The 27,385-nt window shown below is 28.0% G+C and overlaps 1 protein-coding gene across 1 annotated transcript; it reads left to right on the top strand.

Moving 5' to 3' along the window:
• The first annotated feature begins 5,424 nt into the window (after nucleotides 1-5,424).
• On the top strand, nucleotides 5,425-23,092 carry LOC145833942 (protein transport protein Sec23A-like). Its single transcript, XM_082941220.1, has 17 exons — nucleotides 5,425-5,849; nucleotides 6,652-6,709; nucleotides 7,325-7,480; nucleotides 8,293-8,460; nucleotides 8,889-8,968; nucleotides 9,833-10,136; nucleotides 16,401-16,513; nucleotides 16,722-16,845; nucleotides 17,308-17,481; nucleotides 17,889-17,995; nucleotides 18,196-18,349; nucleotides 20,359-20,436; nucleotides 20,787-20,948; nucleotides 21,030-21,116; nucleotides 21,346-21,470; nucleotides 22,183-22,279; nucleotides 22,480-23,092. The coding sequence occupies exons 1-17, from the start codon at nucleotides 5,482-5,484 to the stop codon at nucleotides 22,570-22,572; spliced, it is 2,448 nt and encodes an 815-aa protein (XP_082797346.1). The 5' UTR covers nucleotides 5,425-5,481; the 3' UTR covers nucleotides 22,573-23,092.
• Nucleotides 23,093-27,385: the final 4,293 nt, after the last annotated feature.

Here is a 27,385-nt window from a genome sequence, read left to right as displayed (position 1 = left end):
ACTTATTTATTAATACATTAAAAGTCTTGTTGAATTTTTTTTACTAAATAAATAATAATATACTACGTATCTATTATTTATAAACTTTTATTGTATTCACATTACAAGCAGCTTAAATATCTAAAATTCCAATTATTAAAACTTTCGGATTTGAATTTGGAATCAGCCGGATCCTAAATTAAAAATAAGATTCGGATTTGGATCTGACCGATTCCTAATTTAAAATTAAGACTCGGATTCGGATCCGGTCGAATCCAAAATTTTTGGATTCGGTAGATTTTTAGTTTTGGTCTTTTAAAGAATTAAATAATATTTTTTTGATTTATACCAATAAAATTTGTGTTTTTTGAGTGTTTTAAAATAATCGAAATGCTTTTAATTAGAAATTATCAACGTGTTTGATTAAAAAAAACTCGTTAAAAAAACACTAATATATCAAATTATTTTTAAATCAAGTTGTTTATCATTTAAAAAGTCTTACTCCTCAAAGTAATAAATTACTGAAGAACTTCATTGGTCAAAATTTTTAAAATTATGACTTACTTCAACAGCTTCTTATTAGTTTAAAGTTAAAAAATTCTACTTGAAACTTGAAAGTAAGTCGTTATATTTTATTCATAAATTTAGTATTCTGTGATCTTTTACCATCTTTTTTAATTTAACCGAATTAAAATTGATAATTTCTTTATTACATTAAGGTGTTTTAGATTAATCTAGATATTTTAAGTTATCGATACAAAATCTAAAGTCAAAAGCTTTTAGACCTTGTTTTAGTCTTAAAGTCAACGTGTACAAATATAAAAAGGGCGAGTAACTATACTGCATGTAAATATAACCAAAACTTAAATATTATAAACATTTGAGAAATGCATTTGGCAAAACTACTTATAAACAATTTTATAAACATAAACTATAATCAATTAACAAAACTAGATTTCATAGGAAATAAAAAATTAAACATTGAGTAAATCTGAAATCTTAAGCTTTAGAAAGTTTGAAAAAAAAGAAAAAAGGTTTTTGATATGGTGTATATAAGTCATTAAGAATTGTTAAAATGACTTAAATCTACCAAAAGTTTGTTAAAAACTTTAATTTAAGGTTTTTAATAAAAAAATTAACATAATATTAGATTTAAGATTTAAAAAACTATAAGTTATATAAGATAACAAATTAGAGCAGTGCTTTTTATACTTTTTTCATGTTTTACCCCTTACAGAGCTATTACCAAATTTACCTTCAATGTACAAAATAGTGTTAAATTTTGAGTTAAAAATCTAGGTTTTTTGAGCTTTAACCTTATTAAATATAAAAAATTGTAAAATTTAAAAAGTTTGTTTAATTAAGGTCATAGGTAGGTAAATCACCTTTTTCACAATATAGTTTTACTTTATTGAGTTTTAACTAAGCTAGAAGTTGCTTTATACATATTTTTAAAACTCAAAATAATTTTTGAGATATAACCAGTCGGAGTTGGAAACTACTTTAGTAGGTTCCTTATGTGAGGCACAAACTAAAACAGCAAATAACTAGTAATCACTATAAATCTATCTCCTCCTACATTTTTTGAGATAGATACCTCAAATTTTCAGGATATGTTCCTTACAAAATTTTAAAAATTCTGCCTAAGCAGAATTTAAAAAAAGTAAAAAATATAAATTTTATAACAGAAAACCAAAAAAGTGATTTTTAGTCACTCAGGCTGGCTTTTTTCTTTTAAAAATGTCAACCCTTTCTTTTATTCAAGGTAGACAAAAACCGAAGAAGCATGGGAAAAACAGAATATTTAGAGTTTTGAACAATTTTTCTTTGAAAATCTTTTAACCCCTGAAAGTTTAAGGGCATAGGAGGGGGTAAACACTTTTTTCACAATTTTATATTGTTTTATATAGTTTTTACTAAGCTACAAGATGTGTTTTACAGATTCTAAAAATTCAAAATAATTTTTGAGATATAGCTGGTCAAAGTCGGAGGCAACAATAGGTTCCTTATGGGAGGCGCAAACTAAAATTGCAGAAATAGAATATTTCACTAAAAATCTATCTTCTCCTACGTTTTTTGAGATAACTAACTTAAATTATCATGAAATGTTCCTTGATATAATTAAAAAATTCTAGCGTAAAAAACTTTAAAAAAAAATATATAAAAAACAAACAAAAATTACAGTTTTTTTCAGGTATAAAGTCTTAATTTTTTAATTTTTAAAAATTTTCTTTAGACAGAATTTTTTTAATATTGCAAGGAACATTTCCTGAAAATTTGAGGTAGTTATCTCAAAAAATGTAGGAGGAAATAGATTTTTAGTGATTTCTAATTATTTGCTGTTTTAGTTTGCGCCTCCCATAAGGAACCTATTGTTGCCTCCGACTTTGACCAGCTATATCTCACAAATTATTTTTAATTATTAAAATCTGTAAAAAGCATCTTGTAGTTTAATAAAAACTATATAAAATTAGATCAAATTGTGAAAAAAGTGTTATATAGATAGTTTTTTTTTGTTATCATCAAAATTTTTTTCTAAAAAAAAACACATTTAAAGTAGCTTTACAGTATCTTTTCATTGTTTTTATACTACTTAACACAGTTTCCTACCTTAAACTTAATTTTAAACTAAAAATAGACCCAAAAATTTGTACTTTTTAAAATCTGGAGGAAATTTTTGAAAACTGGAGAAATTTTGCAAAAAACATTTGGCAACCCTGTGAAAAGCAATAGCTACAAGACTTTAAATAAGCTATAATATATTAGCATTTCAATTTTTAAGTACATAAATGATTGTGTGGAGTTTTAAACAGAATTTTCAATTTTATGTGATATATATGTAAAATAACTTAAATCATATTATTTATAAAAGAACTATTACATAGAAAAATACAAATGTTTGATAGTTGTATGAAAAAGTCAAGTATTTTTAGTTAAATAATAAAAATTCTTTAAAAAAGTAGAGCTTTGTACTAAAATTGAAAGTTTTTATGCCAATTCTGGTTACAGAAAGACAAAACTGATTGTACCAGGTAATTGTGCAGATATAGTGTGAAATTTTTCAATTTGGTTATTGGTGTTGTTAAAAACTATGCTACTATATGTAAAAAATACCAGTTTAAAGATATTTTAAAATGTGTTACATATTTGTAGTAGTGTCTCTAGCCTCTTTAATATTTTAGATAAGAGGTTATTGTATTGAATGTTGTGTTTAGTAGAAATGGTCTTAAAAGTTTGGACTTAAATAGTTAAGTTTGTAATTTGAATTTAAAAAAAATTAATATCACAATTAAAATAAAATTTTATTTATTTAATTACTCTAAAATTTTCATCAAAAATTTGCTTTTTAGAAACATTTACAGACATTATGCTTGTCAAAAAACAAACTGCAAAATTGAAACTAACTTTTAATTCCACCTATGTCTGAAACAAAGCTTGGTTTGTTTCAGTAATGCAGCTTAAAAACTATTTCAAAAGACTTTAGAAAACTTGATTAAAAAATAAAAACGAAATACTGATTTTAGTTGAACAAAGCACAAATAAAACAGGAATTCTGTATTTTTTGAATAACTTAAAGCTATTAAAACAGTTTTTATTTTGTTTTACAACTGTACTACAAACGTAAAGAGCCTTAAAATTCCTGAAATAAAATTAGAAGTTTTGCAAATGATTCTTCAAAAAATCTTTTGGTTACCCTGTTCATTTTGTTTAAATAAGTTTTATAAAAACACTATGTTAAGTAAAGCAAATATAAAAAAATTAAATAGTTTATTGGTAGTAACTTATAATTTAAATGTTAGAACTTAAAATTATAAATATTAAAAGCATTGGTGTTTTATATCAAATCTTGGCAAACTGTGGTCTGCAAAGCGAAAAATTTGACCCTGAGTTACTTTTTAGCTATAATCATACTTTTTAAAATAAATTAAAAAAAGTTTTTGTGGTAAAAACTAACTATTAGTCATTATATTTAATTGTTACTATTTACTAGTACTTTATTAATGCAATACATGTAACATATTTCTTTTCAAATATAATTTTTAATTTGGTTACTAAATTTATTTCAAATAAATGTTGCTCAGATAGACTTTTTTCTATATACAGTGGCCATAGAGAGGTAATTACAATTTTTTAGACTTCCTTTTATCAGTATAACTAAACTACCAGTTTCTTTTTGCTGATTAATTGAATAAAACTGTTGAGATATAATATATTTAAGTTTGAAAGTTTTCTTTGGTGCAATTTCGAAAACAAAAAACTAATAAGACAAAAATATTTACTAATAGTCTAGTTAATACAATTTATAAGCAATATATTTTAAGCCTTCTCATTCTAATCCTTTAAAAATAAAAGAAAGTCGTTTAGAAGAATATTTTAATTATTTTTTTGATTTTCAAAAAAAAAAAAAAGTAATAAATTTTTTCATCATTGTTAAAAAAAAAGTTTCAACTAAATTTTTCAAACATTGAAAAAGTATTTTCAAAAAATTATGGTATCTCTATATCTAAATTAAAAAAAAAAATTTACTGATTTTTATTTTCATAAAAAATAACAATGAAGTAATTAAGTTGATTGGTTTCCATCAGAAACCATTTACAAAACTAGTATTTCTTCAATTTATTTGAATTTTTGTATTCTATAAAAACTAACAATTAATTCATATTTCAAGCTTTTATTTACGAGCAATTTTATTTTTTGAGAAAAAAGACTTAAACCTTCTATGTTGTTAATCATGAGTTTTCATTTCAGAAGTTACATGAGATTTAGTTTCTGTGTTGAGGTAGTACAAGTCAAATAAACTATTGAATTCATTTTTATTATAGATTAACATGGTTGCCGCACACTCAAAAACCCTAGATATTTGAAGGTGTTGAAAATCTCAGGCTAGCTTAGGATAACTTTAGATGTTTTGAATTTTATTTTTAAACTCTGCCTGACTCCGTATAGTATTTTTTAATGAAAAACTTTAGATAGTTTCTAATTTTTTAATATCTCAGGATATATTTTTTTGTAGATTTTGAAAAAATGAGTTTCAGTTGATTTAGTTTCAATACTTTGTTATTTTATAACCTAATTTTTAAAAAACTTGATATTAAATAATGTTTTAAAGTTAAAAAAAAAAGTTTTTATAGATTCAAAAAAAGTCAGGATGAATCAAAATAATTTAAGGTCACATAGTACAAATTTTTGACTTAAAGAGTGGCTACCCAGGATAAAGAACTAAGATGCATACATCATGTAAGATGCAATGCAAGTGTAAAAAAGAGATTAAATAAAGTATTAAATACTAATATTATTATTTAAAATGATTTTATAATAAATATTTAAAGACAAATTTCTAGACATATTGAGTTTGTTACTGAAAATAATAAAAAATACTAAAACTCAATTACTTTAAATCACCTGTTGTAATTTATTTTATCTATATTTTTCAATTCTAGAAAAGCCACTAATCAGGAACTTTCATTTTGAAAGATTTTTAAATTCTAGTTATCAACTAAGATGGACCATCAACAACAAGTTATGGCCCAACAGCCACAAGCTATGGCTCAACAACAGCAAGCTATGGCTCAACAGCAACAAGCTATGGCTCAACAGCAACAAGCTATGGCTCAACAGCAACAAGCTATGGCTCAGCAGCAGCAACCCTTTACATGGGAACAGTATATCTATGAAAATGAAGAAAATGATGGTGTTAGATTTAGCTTCAATGCTTTCCCTTGTTCTAGAATTGAAGCTCGCAAAATGGTAGTTCCAGTGTCTTGTATGTACACACCTATGATGGAGCTTGCAGAGGGAAAAATGCCTGTTCAATACTCTCCTGTTTGCTGTACAAGATCAACTTGTAAGGCTGTTCTAAATCCTAAATGGTAATGTTTACTTTTTTATTTTTTTTATTAACGACATATTTTTTTTGTAGTTGAACTGTTATTTTTGGTTTTCCTGGCATGAAATATATATTTTTAAAATTGTTCTTGCTAAATTTGAAAAATGACTTTCATTTATTTTTATTTACTTTTTTAGAATTGAAAAATACTTTAATAATCAAAAAAAATCTGCACTTAATTTCCTTTTAAGTTTTTACAGTTGGGTGAAATAGTAGTAATCTATGTATAACAAAACTTCATTCACCAAGTCAATTAAAACATAAATTTTCTTTAAACAGTAACTTGTAACAGTTTATACCTTTTATTCTATATCTTATACTATTTATTATAAACATATTTCTTTTTTTTACTGGTTATTGTATTATTGATACTAGCTGGGTGTTATAAGTCTTAGTTTATTTTTTTTAATAAGTTTTACATACTTTTTGTAAATTGTATAACTAATTTTTATAGAAAATTAATTTGTTTTTATAGAAACTGTTTATTTTCATTCTAAAGCATAATTACTTGGCACAGTTTTAATTTATTTTCAATTCGAAGCGCAATCATTGGGACTAGTCTTAATTTTTACTGTTAAGCATAAACTCTGGCCAGTATGTATAGACTCATGCTGATTTTTTAGTGTGATAACTTTATGCACATAAGCCACAACTTCATTGTAAAAAAAATCATTATATATCTATGAAGTGTATAATTAAGTTAGGGTAAAAATAAAGATGAAACATTAAATTGTTAACTAACTTTTGTTTATAAGAATTGTTTTATTTTATTAATAATTTTGCAGTCAAGTGGATTATAGGACAAAAGTATGGACGTGTAATTTTTGTTTCCAAAGGAATGCAGTGAGTAATTTGAAATAAACATTTTTACTAATAATATTTTAAATAGTTTTGTTTTTGGTGTTAAATGTATTTGGAGGTTTTTAAGTAATAATTTATTAACTGTTGACACTTACTTAGGAGTAAAAAAAGATTGTGTATGAAGAACAACTCGTTATTTAATTTATTTAGTTTATTTAGTTTTAAAAATAAACGATATATAAACAAAGCATTAGAAAATAATACTGTATAGTGAGCTACACAACTCTACAATATTTGAACATGATGTTGTTTGTAGTGTGCAAGATTGAATTTACGTTGATATGTAACCAAAAATTTAGTTACTAGTAAATTAAAACACATTTTTGTGATTGGTAATTAAATGTCTATTTGGTAATATATATATTTTTTATTATATTAACGATTTTAATTACTCCTTTTTTCAATTTATTTTCGCTAAGTATAAGTTAAATCAGTTTCAGCTACCTTAAAAAGTATATCTGAAAATGTTTAGTGATAAACAAATATGATCTTTCATTCAAAGTTTTAAAGTAAATCTGTTGTGTTTCACATTGAAAGATACCTGCAAACATTTATCTACATACATTACTTTATAACCTTTATCGTTTATACTTGCAGTTTCCTGCTGGTTACTCACAAATCACGCCCACTCACCAACCTGCTGAACTTCTGCCTCAATACACGACAATTGAGTACATGTTGCCTGGAAAACCAACTCCTGGGCCAATTTTTCTCTTTGTTGTGGACACTTGCTTAGATGAAGATGAGCTAACTGTTAGTTTTTTTCAGTTTTTTAATGTATCCTTTTTTGTAACTTATAATGTACACTTTAAGAATTTCGATGTCTTTCAGATTTAATCAGTTTAACTATGATTTAAATTTGAAAAAAATATGTTTTATACTGATACTAGCTTTTTTTTCTTGTTTTCAGTGTGTTTGTAAGAATAAAATGAAAAAATATTTAAAGGTTTATAAGCAGATGCATAAAAATAAAACTTGTTGATTCATGCATGCAGTACGTATGTAAGATGATGTCTGTAATTTTTATGTTCATGGTATAAAGTCTTACATTTAAAATATATATCTAGGTCTGTAATATGTTTTAGTTAGGATAAGTTTTTGTAAGTTTATTGTTACAATATTTTTATAGAAATATAAAAAAGTGATTTTTTTTTGCTCTAGCAAGTTAAATTTTTTATAGTAGTTTATTATTTACAATCGATTGTACAATAAACATTTTTAAAAAACTGTCAATGCATTTTGTGAAATAATTTTAAACAACTCTATAATTTCATTTAATTTTTGATTAAAATTTTTTGTTTAGAAGTAGGATGTATTTAAAAAGTATAATTTAAATTGTGAGTTTAAATAATTTGTCATGTACTAATTATAGTCTCAAAGTTTAAAAACCCTAGAATATTAAAAATGGTTATTAAGTTAGTATAGTATTTTTACATAAAAAAGTTATTTACAAACATGATCAGTCATTTAAACGCTAGTCGAGAACCCTTATAACTAAAATCATCTGGTTTTAATCAATATTCTATTATTATTTATTACACAATATAAGAAAAAACTATAACCAGGCAATGAAAGATTCTCTGTCCATGTCATTATCTTTGTTGCCTCCGAACGCGTTTGTAGGAGTGATCACTTACGGGAGAATGGTGCAAGTACACGAGCTCGGTACTGAAGGAATATCTAAAAGCTATGTTTTTAGAGGTACTAAAGACATTTCTGCTAAACAGCTTCAGGTTTAGTTTTACATTAAATCTATTTGTTTTCTTAAAGTAGTTAAATGTTTTTATTATATTATTAACATTTTATTTCAGATATTTTATGATAATGAAAATTGTTGTCTTTATGACAATATTAAAAGGTGTCAAAAGGAAAAAGTATAAAGTTTATTTTAACTACCAAATCTTCATTTCTAAAATGACTTTATTTTTATTAAGAAGCTTTTTATCTAGTTTTTTATTATGAGTTAAAAAAAAAGTTAGTTATTCTCAAGCTCAAATGTTACAAACTTTTTAAATTATGTTTGCTTAAATTGCTAAAAACCAAGTAGCTTAATTCAATCAGTAAAACAATAAAAGTTTTTTTTTAATACTCATTAAAGTTAAGTAATAAAGCTTTTTTTAAATAGATGTTTTCTATCATTAGTTCAAATAAAATTAAACAGGAAATGCTGGGACTAAATAAGATAACAAAAGCACGTCAGTTGGGTCAAAATGGACAGCAACCTAGCATGCCAGTAAACAGGTAATTTTTTTTACTTCAAATACAGGGTTGCCTTAATTTTTGGAAACGTGGAAAAACCTGGAGTTCGACAAATTAAACAAAAAAAAAACCTGGAAAAACCTGGGATTTCGAACAAAAGTTACTACAAAACCTGGAATTTAAATTATTTTAACATGTAAAGTGATTAAGTTTCGATTATATACGGAAAATATATTGACACATTTTATTTTGTATCATTTAAATTTTTATTTATTAAAAAAACATTTATAGTAGTTTTACCGTATCTTTTCAATATTGACAGTTTTTACTATAAATTGACCAAAAAACTTGTTCTTTCAAAACCTGAAAAAAATTCAAAACAATTTTGACAACCCTGGATACAATAAATATATATTAAAAAAAATACCTACAATTAAAGTAAAATTTGTAGAAGGTTTTTCTTTGTTCTATGGTAGTTTAATTTAGGTAAGTGTCTGCTTTTGGGAATTTAGTAGTTAAAAGCTACCTATTAGAATATTTTTGTATTTTAAATGTCTTAATATTGTCTCTACACTACTGTTAGTATATAAATAATTATTTTTTGTTTTTTTTAAAGTTAAAATACATATATCATTTCTCAATTGATACTTTTACGAAAGTTATGCATATTAGTCATGCATAACTGCACCATATTTTTGTTTGTTTGTGTAATTTTTTTACTAGTTTTTTAAGCCTCACAGTTATTTTAAAAACTGGGCTATAGTTTTTTGCTAATAAACTTTTTGTATGATAATAAAATTTTCCAACTAATGACGTTACGCTGCTCATAAAATGTGATCAGTGGTATCAAGTTTCAAAAATAGAGTATTGGAATTGACACAATTTTAATACAGTTTCCGCCGACAGGTTCGTGCAACCGCTTGAAGTATGCGACGAGGCAGCATCCGATCTTTTCAATGAGCTTCAAAGTGATCCTTGGCCGGTTGCTCAAGGAAAAAGGTCGCTGAGAAGCGTGGGCGTTGCCTTGTCGATAGCCGTCGGGCTGTTGGAGTGTTCGTACCCAAACGTACCAGCCAGGATCATGACTTTCATGGGCGGGCCGTGCACGCAAGGACCCGGCATTGTGATAGACGATCAACTTTCCAATGTTATTAGGTCATGGCGAGATATCGAGAATGACAATGCTAAGTATATGAAAAGGGCTACGAAAGTAAGTTGAGAAAATAATACGCTACTGTTAAGCCATAAAAAATGCTTGTAGTTGTATATAGCTCAAACTGTTTTCAAAAAGAAAAACGAGCTTAGAATTTTTAAATATATTAATTTGTCTTAAACAAATTGAAAAACATATTTTAATTTTACTTATTGTCATTGTTTAGGTGATTTATTTTTATTCGTACAAACAAGTTTTATTACTTTAAAAGATTTTTCCATCAGGTGATTTACAGGTATATGACAAAAAATTACTATTACTTTTTCAAATATATGAATTGTAGATAGTTTTCTGATAAATAAAAAAGTTGGACTATTTAAATAACTACTCTAGTGAAGAATAACTCCTTGTCAATTTAGTTTAATAATTCATTAACAATGTAAAATCTGAAAAGAAAACAAGTATAAACATAAACACTAAAATGAGCTATTGTCTAATTATCCTACATCCCCTCCAGCTCATTAAAGATAATAACAAGTTTAAGGCAATGACATAGCTCGTCAAGAGGGGATTTAAACGAGTAACAAAAATATTTTACTAAGATGAAACTAAATTTTATGCATTAAAAAAAAAATTGACTTAAACAAAAAATCTTTAAACAAGGGATTTATTTGAAGAAAATCAAAACTGCAATAAAACGCACTAAATAAATCAAAAACAATACAAATTCATGCTATTTCACGCTGAATCCTTCCTGGCTCAGCAATCATAACTATCAGCATCAATTGAACACTCAGCACAAACTTTTGTATAAACAGGAACAAACAGACTTCACTTACGGTGATTTCTACTTTGGAGTACTCCACATTCAAGCCTCCCTGGCGCATTGAAGTCTTTCAACCTACGCAAAGCAAGCGGCACCTTATTTATTTTGGGAACTATAGGAGCAGGAATGTACTCTTCCTCAACCTCTTCATGATCCGCTTCAACCTCACTGGTTTTACCACTATTGGCACTGTTGGAATCCTCTGTAATCTTTACAGAAGAATCAGGACGTTGAGGACCAACATTGCACTCATGTGAGCTTGGTAGATTACTGCTCCAACTATGGGAAGTTTTTGCTTTAATGCTTGTTGAGGCTGGGTTGTACATCCTTAAAAATTTTCTGTTCCTCCGAGTAAGTCTCCGTGAACCATCAACTCTGACTACATACTGATCATGTGGAAGCACCTCCATTATCACTCCGCTTCTGTCCCATTTACGTGGATGAGTGCCACTCTGGTTCTGTAGTAAACACCTACTGCCAACATAGAGAGGCCGCAAATCCCTGACTCTTTGGTTAAGTACTTCAGAATTCTTAACAAATCTTGTACGGAGCGCCTCTTCTTTAAGCTTCCATGCTTTTCTCCACATGGGTCGCACATTAGGATTGGAGAATTTGTCAAGTTTGTTCAAGAATGAGAAACTATCTCGCAGCTGACGTCCATATATGATCTCGGCTGGAGACACTTGACAATCGCTATCAGGAGTATTTCTCAGATGGAGCAACGCACTTAAAAACTTGTCATTGTCCAGACTTCCTGAAGCGTCAACATTTGATCTTAGCAACCTTTTTACCTGTTTGACGGCTACTTCCGCTCTGCCGTTTGATCTTGGATAGTAAGCTGAAGATATTCGATGCGTGACATCCCAGGTTTTAAGAAATTCCTTTGTTGCACTGGACGTAAATTCCGGTCCACCATCACTCGATATTTCCTCGGGTACTCCAAACCTGGAAAACAAAACTCGGAGGCACTTAATCAACCCACGCGAACCTGCCTGAGAGGTTCCGCTGGGTGTGGAAAATATTTCCGACCGACCCGACAACCTGTCACCGACTACCAAAAAATTGTTTCCGGCAAACTGGAAAAAATCTGCGAATATTTTTTCAAAAGGGTTTGTAGGAGGATCAGATGCTTCTTGTGGCAATGATGGTTGAGAAGGTGAATTGCGGTTGCAGCTTTGACAATTGGCCCGAATTGCTTCAATGTCTTGTGTAATACCAGGCCAGAAGACAATCTGTTGGGCACGACTATGCATTGATGTGACTCCTTGGTGCGCCGAGTGTAACTTGTTGAGGACCCGATATCGTAAACTGACGGGGATTACTACTCTGTCCTTGTAAAGTATAGCCCCATCACTTAAGTACAATGCATCATCGTATCTAAAATACGCTGACAAAGATTCATCATGTTTCAAGCTTCGACCTTCCTCAATACACCTGGATACTCTTGAAAGGACTTTGTCATTTAGTGTCTCTTCTACAATTTCCTCCCAAGTGATTGCCATTGAATGGCATACTTCATTACTCAATGAAGCAATTAGAAGTGATTCGTTAGTCAAGTCATTATCATGTGAATTAACTACATTAATCGAGCTTGGATAACGCGATGCAGCATCTGCCGCTAGATTAGTTTTACCTGGCATGTAATGCACTTGAAAAAACCATGGCAAAGTACGTTGTTTGAGCCTAAAAATGCGCGTGTTGTGAATTTCGTTTAAGGTGCGATCACCAAAAATCTTTACCAGTGGTTTATGATCCGTAACAACCACACGATCTTTGCAGCCCTTAGTGAAATACTTTGTCTGTTCTAATGACCAAGCAATAGCAAGCGACTCCCCTTCTATGGCAGCATAATTCTTTTCTGCCCCATTCAGAAACCTTGAACCTGCAAGCGTCACTTTCCAGCCGGTGGTGCAGCAATCTGGTAACCGGCTATTGCATTTGCAGTGTTTCTGCATAAGGAAGTAGCCCAATCCTTGCTTTGACCAGTATGGTCTAAGACAAGTCAGTTTTCCAAGATCAAAAATTTGAACACCGCTCTTTATTGCGTCAATGATTATCTCTTTTGATTCATTAAATGATTGGTTTAATTTTTCTGTCCACATAAACTTACATTTTGGACTGAGAAAATCTCTAAACGGTGCCATGACTTTACAAAGTTTGGCATAATTATCGACTTGATTTATCAGACCAAACCAGCTGCGTATATCTGTGGCAGACTTTAGGGTTGGGAAATTGCGAATGGAATCCAGATATTTGGGCAAAGGTTCTATACGTTCATCAGAAATTCTAAATCCAGCAAAGTCAACGGACTTTTGACAAAACTGGAACTTCTTTGGATTTAGAATGATGCCTGCATTGCCAACTTTTGACAGAAAATCTATTGTTCGCCACCAGTGACACTCTAATTCTGAATCAAAAAATATGGTGTCATCAACACACCTCTCCTTTCTTTCAAAATCAGATAAAATAGCTGCAAATCGTCGATTGTAACCATCACCAGATGATACAAAGCCTTGAGGTGCTCTAGTATATCGGAACCTGCCAAACGGAGTGATAAATGTAGTGAGGTGTTTATCACTTTCTCTCAGTGGAACTCCATGATACCCGTTCCATGCATCTGTTACAGTCTTGAACGTTCCCTTTGGGATTCTGCGCGCTAGTTTAAACGGAGTATCTGTAGCGCACGTCTCCCTCTTGCAATACTTGTTAAGTGGTGAGAGATCTACTGTCCTCCTAGGTGACCCATCCTGTTTCCTGGTGACCACCATGCGGTGACACCAGCTTACAGGTTCACCAAATGGGACACGTTCTAAGACACCCAACCTCACATCTCGAATGAGATCTGCTTCAACCTGTTTCTGCCAATGAATTGGCATGTGAGCTGGTGTATGACAAGCACGTGGTTTAGCATCATTCTCCAAATGTATCTCAAGTGGAGGCCCACTCATTTGCTGGAGTAATTTATGTGGACATACATTAAACGTTGAAGCTGCGTACCTTTGTAAGAGCCAATCACGCATTTTGCTCACGTTTGTATTTGTTGCCTCAAACGGAAGTTTGTTTGGTCGGTCTGGCACTCTACTCCTTGGCGGGCAATCACAGGTCACATCTTTATGCGATTCCAGTCTATTCGGATCATTTTCATTTGAACTTACAGCAATTTCAGAATGCTGATGAGGCAGTTGAGATCCAATGGTGGGAAAATCCTTATTAATAATCAGGAGGTCAACCATGGTTTCATAGGAGAGAAAGAATCCGGTCACTGAATCGCTTACATAAACAATTCCATCACATCTGATAACCTCCTTCTTTGGAGACATTCCGCTGAAAGTTGCTTTAAAAGCCCCTAGAATGTTAATAGGAATTTTATTGGCAGCCCGAATTGTGATGGATACAGGCATTAAATCCTTCTTACAAAAACCAGCCTCCTGAAAGTTTTTCCACCCCCAAAGGTTCGACTGTGCTCCAGTATCAGCTAAAGCACTTACCCATGCAAACTTGTTTGTGCCATATCTAGCAATCTTGACTGATGCACGAGGATGATCAGTCGTTGCGTTGGCTTTACGCAAGGACTTCTTGCTGAATATGGTGTTATTCAACATGATTCTTTTACTTGCGTGTAGTGACATTATTTGGGTATCTTGTTGCATAAAATCAGAACGATCAGCTTGGATTTGAACAGCATTAACCCTTTTTGATCGACTACGCCAACAAGATAGACAATATCTGAAAGGCTTTTTATTTTGGTTACCTTTTTTGTTGAAAGGATAGAAAAGCCTTTTACAGTTCTGGCACGGAACATGTTGGGACTTATCTCCTATATTGACACGTCCCTTCTTCTGACGTTGAAAGGAAGAGACTGCAGATATGGTCCGCGAATTCTCAGTTGCATGGCGTCCCATTTCTTTACTTTCAATAAAGGAAATTATATCAAATGATGACCCGGATAAGATATCTTCAGTACTGAGAACTTCTCTTCTTATGTCATCATCCCCAACGCCAGCGAGCATCACGTCTTTTATTGCTTCTTCTGTGTAGCTCGTCACATTGCTTTTCCCACAGTCACACTCACTGACTGTAGTGAAATTGCAGGTTTCTGCTTTGCTTCGTACACGTGTGGCAAACGTTCTAAACGGTTCATCATGGTCCTGATGTAGGTTCATAAGTTCTGCTCTCTTTACACCAATAGCAACTTTTATGACTGCAATCGACTCCATCAGTTTAGCAACGTAACTTTCTGATTTGGCCATCAGTCGAGGATCACTTGCTAACATAAGATCGCCAAGCTTGTCCTGCGCACACTGAAAAAGCTGTATGCTTGCGTTTTGGTTGCTTATATTCGAACCAATCTTGAATGCCTCCCACCTCCAAATGAAAGCAAGCCATGTCTCTTGGCTGATCCCCCGGTCAACCCTTGGTCGAATCAATTGAGGTGCATTTGGCATTACTCCAATATTGGATAACTCAGAATTTTGCTGATGCTCCACTTTGTGGAGGTTGAGAAGGCTACTCACAACATCACCGGATAGATCTGGCGTCTGGAACTCGCATCCACGAATTGGGCACTTTACTATAACCATTTTACTTTTTTCAAATATATTGAATAAGATTTTACATGAAGAATAACTCCTTGTCAATTTAGTTTAATTATTTATTAACAATGTAAAATCTGAAAAGAAAACAAGTATAAACATAAACACTAAAATGAGCTATAGTCTAATTATCCTACATTTTTACTACCTCCTATTTTACTTATCAACTATTTAGTATTCACGAAGTTTTAACAATGTTTGTTTTTGTATGATCAAAAAAAAAACTAATTTGAAAAACAATAAATTTTGTTAAAATATAAATGATAGATATATTTGTTTTATTTTCTTAGATTTTAGATTGGTTTTTAAACATAAAACTATTTATTTAAACTAGTAACTCTCAATTTTTTTAATTGCGTTTCCTTTGTTGTTTGTCATTCATGTTCGCCTCAAAAATTTAGTTTAAGAAAAACCGCAGAATTATTTTTCAACTTTAAGTTTTACTAGATACAGGATAATAACTTCAAATTAAAAAAATGATTGTGGTCTTTTGAAAAGTTTAATTGAAGTCGTGCATGCTAAACAAATAAAAAAAGTTAATGCGTTTTAAGAGTTTATACAAATAATTGACATAAGTCAAGTTCAAATTTCGTTTACTTAAGTTTTATAAAACAGTGTTTATTTGCAGAACGTTGTGTAACTTTACTAATATTAAGTATTATGAAAAAAATGTTTAAAACAGATTTTTTGAGTTTCATGTTTTTAAACCACTATGGTTTGTACTTTGTAGTGAAGTGAAGAAAATTTAAAAATGTTTGATAATTTTACTTTAGTCTGCTTACCATAATTTTTAACTAAATACACGTAATTTGTTTGCGTATGTTTTAGAATCTAAACAAAACTAAAGTAAGTTTTTATGGTGTAGTTTAAGTATTTAAACGAAGTTCATGTTAATTTTTTCAGCATTACGAAACATTAACCGCCCGAGCAGCGGCTAACGGGCATTTAGTTGATATTTACGCGTGCTGTCTCAACCAAACCGGTCTTCACGAAATGCAATCTCTTGAAAAAACAGGGTATGTGCTTTAAATGAAGTGATAAGTTAAAAACTGTGCTAGTTTTTCTTTGATAATAATAGTATAAAGCTGTATTTATTGAACTAAAAAACGGTTAAAGGATAAACAGGATGATAAAATTTAATTCTTTAAATTTTTTTTGTTGATAAATTTTTTTTTTTAATTAATTTAAACAACTAGTTTAGTTATTTAGTTTAATATTTTAAAGAGGGTTGATGCTTATGAGTGATTCTTTTGCTTCATCTCACTTCAAACAATCTTTTCAAAAAGTTTTCGAAAAAGATGAAAACGGACAATTTAAAATGGCATTTAATGCGGAGCTAGAAATAAAAGTAAGTTTGAATCAAATTTTTTCAATCATTTAACAAATATTACATAAAATTTTACACATATGTAGTATTAATGCCCAAGCTATTTAATAAAAGCTAAACAGTTTATAAAAATATATAATAACAGCCTCATCGAAAATAATTACTAAAATACAATATGAAAGATGCATAAATATTAATGCACTACAATAAAGTTTTTACCTTTTCAACTAGTATAAACTAATTTTAACTTTTGTATTTAAATTATTTTTTGTTCTCAATAAATATTTAAATATTTCAATTAGACTTTAATATTTAAAACTTTCCTGTATATTTTCTTGCTTATTGTATTAATAATTATTTTAGTACACAATTGAAAATTTAGGCTTTAACCACCATCTTTAAACAAAATAAAAAGTTTAGTTTTATCCTGGTATAAAAATGCTCTGATGGTTTTATGTAGTATAAAATATATCTTGTTATCAGACATCAGGCAGAGAAGTGAAAATCAGTGGTATAGTAGGACCGTGTGTGTCGATGAACCACAGAAATGCTTGCGTGTATGACGACGAAGTAGGTGTTGGTGGAACTAGTAAATGGAAAATTACTGGTATTGATCCCAACACAACTCTGGCTGTATACTTCGAAATTGTTAACCAGGTAAGCTCAAAAATTTTAGCGTTGAAAGTTTATTTAAGTTGGGTTTTTGCAGATTTTAAGATAACTTAATTGGTACTCATACTAAATTTTTACAAAACATTTACTTTCAATTTTTTGCTTTAATGAAACAAAATTTACGTATAATGATTTAAGCTGTTATGGAAATTGAGGCGTTTTTTCATTCAAAATACTAATAACACTATTTTACTTAAGTTTAACTTTTAAATACTACTGAACTATGTTTTAAAAACTGTATAATCGTTTTATTTAATTCTCAAGGATTAGCTAAATATACATATTTTAAAAACTTATAAATTTTTAACTTTTATTACTGCACTTTGTAACTAAACAGCGAAAAAATAAAGTCTACTGTTGAGACTTTTTTTATAAAATTAACAAAAACACAGCACAACACTCCACTACCTGATAACTCGCGTCCTTCAGTGCAGTTCATTACAGATTACACTCATGCAGATGGTACTCGCAGGAAAAGAGTAACTACCATTCAGAGGCAGTAAGTTCATGCTATTTATTTTACAACTTTGTTAATATGAAAGTAATTAATAATTACAGACATTTTAGCTTAAAAACTAATCAGATATTTAATAAAGTTTCTTAAAGGTTAGATACTGCTATTTTTTGCAATTTAAGTCCGGCAGTTTTAAAAAATTAAAAAAATATATTACAAAAAATGATTGACTAACTGTTTAAAAGGTGGGCAGACACAAAGACAGGAACGTCACACATTGCAGCGAGTTTCGATCAAAATGCAAGCGCAGTTTTGATGGCAAGATTGGCAATAATCAAGAGCATGCAGAGAGACGGCCCGGATGTACTGAGATGGCTCGACAGGCAACTCATCGGACTTGTTAGTTTAGTATTTACTGATAACATAATTTGAAAATAAGGTTGTTGGCAAACGGAATTTTTCGAGCGAATCTAAAGAATGCTTTTTTAGTTTTTATATTTTATCGTTTTGTTATAATTTTACTGTTATTGTAATAGGTGACTTTAAGTATCATATAGTTTTCATGGTCATTTAGTTTGGACTATAAGTTCTTATGTATATTTACAATCTACGTGCTTTAATAATTTCAAACAAATATTAAGTACAGAATTTAAGCATAAATGTTTTGTTTTAACTTTTAGTAAAACATATTTACAATAAAAAAACTGTTTTCTTCTTTATAAGTTAGCCATAACCTTATGTTGTTTATAGTTTAATTAATCAAAATATGTAGTATAAAAGATATATAGTTATTTAAAACTTTCCGTCATTAGCTTTTCAAAAATGACATATTAAAAACATTAGTTTCTCCTAAACTGAGCAGCTGTTCACAGTAATGTGCTCAAAAATTATTTACCGTTTCAAATAGTTATATTAGTAGTAAAATAGTTTTTAAATAAGAGAATCCAGTTTTTCGTAACATGTTTTCAAAAGCTTTAAAAATTTTATGGTCTTTAATTAATTTAATTAATTTATATATTTTATTTAAATGGTACAAACTCAAGTAAATTTTCAATGAGTTTTCTAAAGTTTTATCTTTTTCAAAAATTGAAAAAAAAAAAGTTTATAGTTTTTTAATACAACAAAGCTTATTAAGTTCCTATGAAATCATGTTTGTTTATATTTTCTGAGTCTAAACTGCAATTTAAATATATTTTTATTTAAAGTTCACTATAATCTTTTTTTCAATTAAAAGTATCGGTGTTTTTAATAGTGTTTCTAAGTAAAGTAATGATGCACAATGTATTATTATAATTTTTTATCTTTCCATATTACTAGTTATATTTTTTTTCAATGAATATTTAAAGTATATTAGAAATTTTTTAATATTTTTGTTCTTTAAAGTATTTTAAATAAAAATATTTTTTTCTAAAACGATAGAAAAAAAAAAAGTTAGTGTTTTTTTTTATTACCAAATTTCTACTTTTAAATTTTTAATGTGTTAGATTAAACATGTTTTTAGACTATTGTTTTGTTAAGTCTGTTGATATCTACTTTTGTATTGATGAAAGTTTTTGTTTAGAATTGTATAAAAAACTAAAAGAATGTTATATATATTTTTTGCTTTTTAAACTAGTTAAAGTAAATATATTTAAGTCATCTTATTAACGTTTTTTTTTTAATTACATTAATAAATACTTGAATTACAAGTTTAGTATAGTCATACGATAAAATAATAGCAAAAGTATGTTTAAAAATGCATAAACTAAAAGCTAGTATGAGATTAATATCAGAAGTTAGTTTGTTCAAACTTATACACTAAATTGTTCACTGTTTAAAGTTATTAAAACTCTGGAATAAAATATTTTTACGTAAAGTTAGTAGCTTGTAAAATAAAAAAACACATTGAAAAATATCAATAAAAGTTAAAAGATACTTTTTTAGACTACAGTGATTTTTAAGACTTCATTTTAACAACAATTAAAAAGAAAATAAGGTAAAAAAGAGACACTTTGAAAGTTTTCTACGATATGATAAGTTAATTTTGTTTTTTAATAATTGTTATTTAGTCCATAGTTCGTAGTCCGAATTTTATGTTTGAACTTGTGCTTTCATTGTTTGTTTACTTCAAGAGTGTTTAGTAAAATATAAAATTTTCATGCTGAATGGATTTAAGAAAAATTTCTTTTAAATAGTTATAACTTCTGCATAAAATGTTTATTTTATTTCATATTTTTTTAATAGTTTCTTGGTAAATCTAATGTATCATATTTAATATATAATGTTTTTTTATTTTAAAAGAATATTGTTATTTGATTATAGTTTAGTGTTATATAAATTGTAAAGCTTATATTTTAAACATTTTAAATTGATTTGTACTTATCAGAAATTATTAACCTTATTTTATATCTAAACTGTTTTTATTTTAGTGTCAAAAGTTTGGAGACTATCAAAACGATGCTCATCAAAGTTTTCAATTTCCAGCTAATTTTTCGTTATATCCTCAAGTTAGTTTTTCAAATTAAGTATACACAAATAAATGTGTACATCTTTTTAAGTTTATCGTAAATTTTTTAGAATTTTATGTAACTTTATGCAAATTATAAAAAAAAAGAATTTGTGTACAATTAACACCATAATTTATAACTTTTAGTTTTTTTTTGGAAAGTACTAACCATAAGGAATAAATAAAAAAGTACAATATATATATTAACAACTAAAGGTTTCAATAAATTTTAGTTTGATGTTGCAATAAAACAAACTACTTCAAACTTGGAGTTTCAGTAATTTTGCTAAAAATTTAAAATTGAAATAAATCATAAGCATAAAAATGAATCGAAAACAAACGTATTTGCAGTTTATGTTCCATTTAAGAAGGTCTAAGTTCCTTCAAGTTTTCGGTCATAGTCCCGACGAAACAGCATACGTTAGATACAACTTCAACAGACAGAATTCTCACAATTCTCTCACTATGATACAAGCAGTTCTCTATTCATACTCGTTTGACGGTCCTCCACAAGTATGTTTGAAATAATTTTAAATTTAGTTTTTTAACTGAGATTTATCTTTATAAGTTATTACTGATATATAACTATTTCAGCCAGTCTTATTGGATAGTTCTAGCATCACCAAAAATACGATTCTACTACTAGATACATTTTTCCAAGTTCTAATTTATCATGGAGAAGTTAGTTGGCTGTTAAGCTTTAATAAAAAAATATTGGTTTAAAGTTTTATGGATAGTTTAAGTAATGTGTTAAAGTATGTTTTATACTAATTTATTTTTTTATATACTGAAAAAAATTTTTACTTATAATTTTTTCTATTAACTGGAGATGATATGATGATATTTTAGTATGTTAAGTGATTAAGATTATATTACATTTTCAAAAACAAGTAACTTAATTTTAATTCAGACGATAGCTGAGTGGAAAAAAGCAGGATATCACGAAGATCCACAATACGAATCTTTCAAACAGCTGCTGCAAGCTCCTGTATATGACGCTCAAGACATTCTTGCTACCAGATTCCCAATTCCAAGGTAAATATGTTTTTTTTTTGTAACTTGGATTATATTTTTAATCGTTAAAAGTTGAATTGTTGTCATTACGTCAAACCTTTAAGTACGTTCAAACTGATATGTTTAAGCATGAATTGTGTTTTACTACACAGTTTACGTATACTTTCCGAGTTGATTTTGTTTAAATATTATACAAGATTTTGGTATTAAAAAAAATATTTCAGACTTAACCAATAATTTGATCACTTTTACTTTTTGATATTTATATATGTATAGTATTTTAAACTTTAAAACTTAGCGATTTACAAGCTAATAGCAGTATTTCGACTATCCTTATAAGAGTTGAGATATTTTCCCCATCATGCAGTTAGCACGAGAGAATTCGCATCTCGACCATCCACAACTATCTGAATGACGAAACCAAACTTCAGATAGTAACATAAACAGTTGTTGATTATCTTGCTGTACAGTCTAGTGTTATTGTATGATGGCGAAAACATCTGAGCTTTGTTGAAGATGACCGAAATATTGCTATACGTTGACTGATCAAATGAGCGTAAACTCAGATCTCACATTTAAATTGACAATGTCATAGACGTTGAGTTGTAATCGATTTATTTAGAAAATAGTTAAACAAGTTCAAACTTTGCTAAACTAGTTTAAATTTAAAATAATAATTTAAAAATTATACATCTAATACAAAATAAAACTTAAAATTGTGATGATTATGCAGGTACATAGAAACAGAGCACATGGGAAGCCAAGCTCGTTTCCTTCTGCACAAAGTAAACCCATCTCAAACTCACAAAAGTCAGCAGCAGTGGGGTGGAGTAAGTTTTTTATTTAAATTTTCTTAAAAACAATTAACCAAATAGTATTTTTCAAAACTAATAAGTTGAAGTTAAAACTTATAATTATACCCATTACATTATTCGTTTGTTTTTAGCATTTGCTATAAGACAAATAAAAGTTATACAGAATATTTTTTTATAATGTGCATTAATGCTTACTCTTTGTTTTTCAATTACAGCAAGATGAAACAGCTCCAATACTAACGGATGATGTAAGCTTACAAGTTTTCATGGACCATCTAAAAAAATTGGCCGTAACAAGCAATATTTAATGACATTTCGCAAAGCACCTATATTTACTTTCGTTAAATTGCCACTAGTAAAAAAACAAGGGTTTAAAGCTTTTAAAAAGTAAACAACAGTTTTAGAAGTAGTTTAGTTTTGAAGTAAAAATAAATTCTTATCAAGTGTAATACACTTAAAATTTATTTGTTAAGATATCCAAAGCACTTTAATAGATTTAAAGTTTTTTAATATTTAAATACTTTATTTAAGATAATTTGTTTATGGTGAGTAACACATTTTAGTTTTGTTTTATGAAAATTAAGTTTTTTAAATTATCAAAAGTGCATTTTATTGTTTTCTTATCCAGATATAAGTACGCTTTTACATCTTATAATCTTTAAAGTATTTTAAGAAAGTTTTTATAGCTATGTATTTTACTGTTTTTATACTTTAAAATTTATTCTTTTAGATTTAGGAAATGTTGTGTTTTGTCACTATCAATGTTTAAAACAACTAAAAAATATGTTTCAAAAAAGTTATAGTTTCATAAAAAATTAGTCTTTACAGAATTCCTCATTTGTTTTTGTAATTTTTTTTGTCTCGTAGTTTTCTTTTTGTTTGTAAAATATAAACGTAATAAGCAAAATGTTTTAGCTTTCTACTTGTTGGTTATGTATGTATTGGTTCAAATAATATTTATAAATATTAATTTCAAGAATACTGTTTCTAATAAAGGTACTAATGTTTTGTGACAAAAACATTTCAAGAATTTTGTAAAAAAAATATACAAATACAGTTTTTACATAAGCTTGATAATTGATAATAATATTGACTTCCTGAAAACTTTTTTAATGTTACCAAACTAATTTACTGAAATAACAGTATGCTCTTCTTCATTAAATATATTTGAAACTTTTATAACTATAAAGAGGAAACACCAAAGCCTTTTATCTAAATTCTTAAATAAAATGTATTGTGTTAGTTAAATTAAAGTAACTTAGAGAAAATAAAAAAGATAAAAAATAAATATATTTTTATTATCTTCTATAATCCTAATTAAGCTAAATTTAGAGCAGGAAACTGTGATAGACGAATATCTTACAAAAAATAATAAGATGAATTATCTTAATTTGTTTTTTTTTTTGAATATCACTTTCTTGTTACAAAATAGCTGCAGTATCCGCTGACTTTTTACCAAAAAAAATATATCATATTTACTTATGTTACTTTGTCATCGTTGTAATTTGTAACTAGAATTTATAATTAAAATATATTAAGTTTTACGATGTGTTAAAATAGTTTGTAGTTGTATAATTTATAAAAAGCATATACGTGGATAACTTTTTTGTTTTAAGTTATAGGCAAATATAAATTGGGCTTTTAAAACTCTTCGCATTTGACTATGTGTTGTTTTTATTTTGATTTATAATTTCTTGGATTAAAAAATACTGTTAGAAATTTAGAATATTTTGTTTGGTTTTAATTTTTATGAAAAAAGCTATATTTCATAAAAATGACTAATACAGCCGACAGTAATTACTTATTGACTCTTATATCGTAGTTTAATTTTATTTACTATTATTAAGGGTTTGAATGGATCTACAATGTCTAAACCTAAATTATGATATACTAAAACTTTTCTTCCTCCTTCAGTACAAACAATACGATAACTAAGTATTATTGTATATTAAACGATAAAATAAAAGTGCTCAAAAAGTTTGGTCTAAGGACCTGGTTTTTGAAAAAACCAAAATATTTTTTTAAATATAGAAATAGAATAAAGTTTTAAATATAAGATTATAACTACATAAACTATACATATAAAATGCTCACAAACAACTGTTTGTTATTGACTAAAATAAAAATGAACACAACTAATAAATCTGAAAAGAGCACCACTAATAAACAGCACAAGTAAATAATAACACATAAGAAAGTAATTCACACAATTAAAAAACTTGATTGAACACAGAAAAGAAAATTCACAACATAAAACTTTTAGTCTAAACAGCTATGTACAAAAAGACCTTTAGGTTATCAAATCATACACTACGTGTTTAAATTAAACTAAAAAAATGACAGTCAAACTTTAATTTTTTTTTGAAAATTTTAATCTTAGAGGTTTATAACTTTATGCGTTTTTAATATAAGTAACAGAGTAGTTTACAGATTATTAGTAGTTGAAATTAATAAAATTAAAAATCTTTTAAACTTATTACTAGTTGATAGCTCTGCAATAATGTTTTTTAAACCATATAATCCGTTGTAGCCTATTTTTTTTAAATATTTATAGCGAAGCTACATTTCATTTTAAGCATAGAAGCTCTAAGCAGCTGTTATATAATATTTTTTGCTAATTTTCAATAGGTATACTATCAAAATCCACCCGCGTTCAAAATCCACCCGATCAAAATCCATCCAAGTCAAAATCTACCCGATCAAAATCAACCCGAGTCAAAATCCACCCGATCAAAATCAACCCAGTTCAAAATCCATCCGATCAAAATCCACCCGATCAAAATCCACCCGAGTTAAAATCAACCCGATTAAAATCCACCCGGTTCAAAATCCACCCGATCAAAATCAACCCGACTCTAAATCCACCCGTTTCAAAATCCATCCGATCAAAATCCACCCGTTCAAAATCCACCCGGTTCAAAATCCACCCGATCAAAATCCACCCGGTTCAAAATCCACCCGATCAAAATCAACCCAACTCTAAATCCACCCGTTTCAAAATCCACCCGATCAAAATCCACCCGGTTTAAAATCCACCCGATCAAAATCAACCCGAGTCAAAATCCTACCGACACAAAATCAACCAAAGTCAAAATTCAACCGAATCGAAACAAGCACCTTGTTTATTTATTTCTTTTTAAATCAAGTATCATTTAAACAAATCTCACCACTCTAAAGTACCAATCTTAAACAAGTTTTATTTAAAAAAACACTTATAAAATCTTGTATTTTTGTCCCTTATAAATTGACTTAAGAATATAAAAACTGTACTACAGATTGAACTTATTTTGTGAGGTTTTTTGAGTTGTTATTTGGTATTTTTGCTTATTATAAGGAATTTTTGACAAAAATATTTTTGTTTTTTTGATTACTGAATATAATTTTGAATAGCTACAGCCGGCAAGCAGCTTTTAAAGGTACTGTTGTTTTTGATATAAGTATAACTATAAGAGCTAATAAAAGTTTAACAACGTCAGGATAAATAAATTAAAGTTTTACTATACAAATATGACTATGTTAAAACTTTTAGAAAACTAAAGGATGTACCAGAAAAAATAATCTTGTATTATCTCAATCACAATTACACGACAATCAATTATAATTTACTGTTTCTAGTATAAAATTTAATAATTTAGAACTTTCAAGTAATTTTTAAACAAATACGTCACACGATATAATTTTTATAAAAACTGAGTATTACAAGTGAAAGCTACCATTTATACTACAAATTAATCCATTTAATTTAGGGGTCAGCAAACTGCGGCCCTCGAAGTGTAAATATGTGGCCCTCGAGCATGTAAATTTGGTCAACTAAACAAAACAAAATTTAAATTGAAATTTTCAAAAAAGAAAAAGAAATTATAATAGTTTGTTTTTAAGTTTCTGAATATCATTTAAAAATTATTTATTATGCTTAAGCCTTAGATGTGAAAAAAGACAGATAGTAAATCTAGAAGTTTTTCTTTAAAGTTTAGACTTTACTTTTCCTTTTAAACAACAAAAGCTTACGTACTTGGATAAATTACTTATATAATATTGCAAAGTTTTTTTAATTGGCAATTTTTCATGTTTTTAACTTTTAAAAACACGGTGACTGGGTTGAAGTAACTGTTGTACTTTTTTTGTTTCAAAAAGTTGCAACCCAAAAAACTTTAGATAGATTATTAAGGTATTTAAAGGTTTTAAAAGAAAAACTTACACTGTTTAAAATGAAAGTATTAATATTTGTTTATATTTTAACTAGTTTAACAAAATCACTAAAATTTTAAATACGTGATATGCTGTGCATTAAATAAAAAAAGATTTTTTTTAACTACTAAAAAGAAAATACAAATAAAATAATAGAAATTGATTATAAAAAGTGTACATAATGATCTACACCTGTTTTTAATGATCTACACCTTGTAAATAATGATAGAAATAATAATATGACACAAGTTTAAAAAAAAAAAAGTTTTCGACTTTAGAAAAAAATATACATTTTAAATATGCCAGGCCTGATCCCTTTAAGTAGATAAACGTGACTAAAACAGATTAAAAACAAAAATTGAATAAAACAACGGCTCGCGGAAAAAATTGAAACATGAAATTTGGCCCGAGATAAACAATTGTCTGCCGACTCTGATTAAATCCAACTGCATCTTCGTTACTTTTAATTACAAAAAAGTAAAAGGCAAACGTTTAAAATTCATTTAGTTTGTGTTTTTTTTAATACAATTTTTTTATGTGAAAGGTCTTAACAAGATATTTATCTATAAAAGTTCTCTTTGTTAAGAAAAGGTCGCTAATTTACTTTAGATAGTTACCTTTACTGTATTGCCATTTAAAGATTTTTCAATATTAACTTTAAATTAAATATTTATTAATTTTCGGTTTTATTTGTTAGACAAAATTTTCACGCTTTTAAAGTTAATTTGTCTACTAAACAATTTTTTATAACAATAGTTGTCTTTACCGTTTAAATTCGTTATAACCAATATAAAATTTTGTTTAATTTTAATATTGTTTCATTTTTAGTTAAATTACTTAAAATTTCTTAAGTTTTAACAAATGGACTTTTTTTATATGAAGATTATATTTAAAAAAAATAGTGGTAAATAATAACATTTCCATTTCTATGAA

This window comes from Thalia democratica, chromosome 4 (assembly GCF_965202585.1).
Source record: "Thalia democratica chromosome 4, ktThaDemo2.hap1.1, whole genome shotgun sequence".
NCBI lineage: Eukaryota > Metazoa > Chordata > Thaliacea > Salpida > Salpidae > Thalia > Thalia democratica.
The sequence above is the reverse complement of the archived record's forward strand: the minus strand, read 5'-3'. Positions and strand labels throughout refer to the sequence as shown.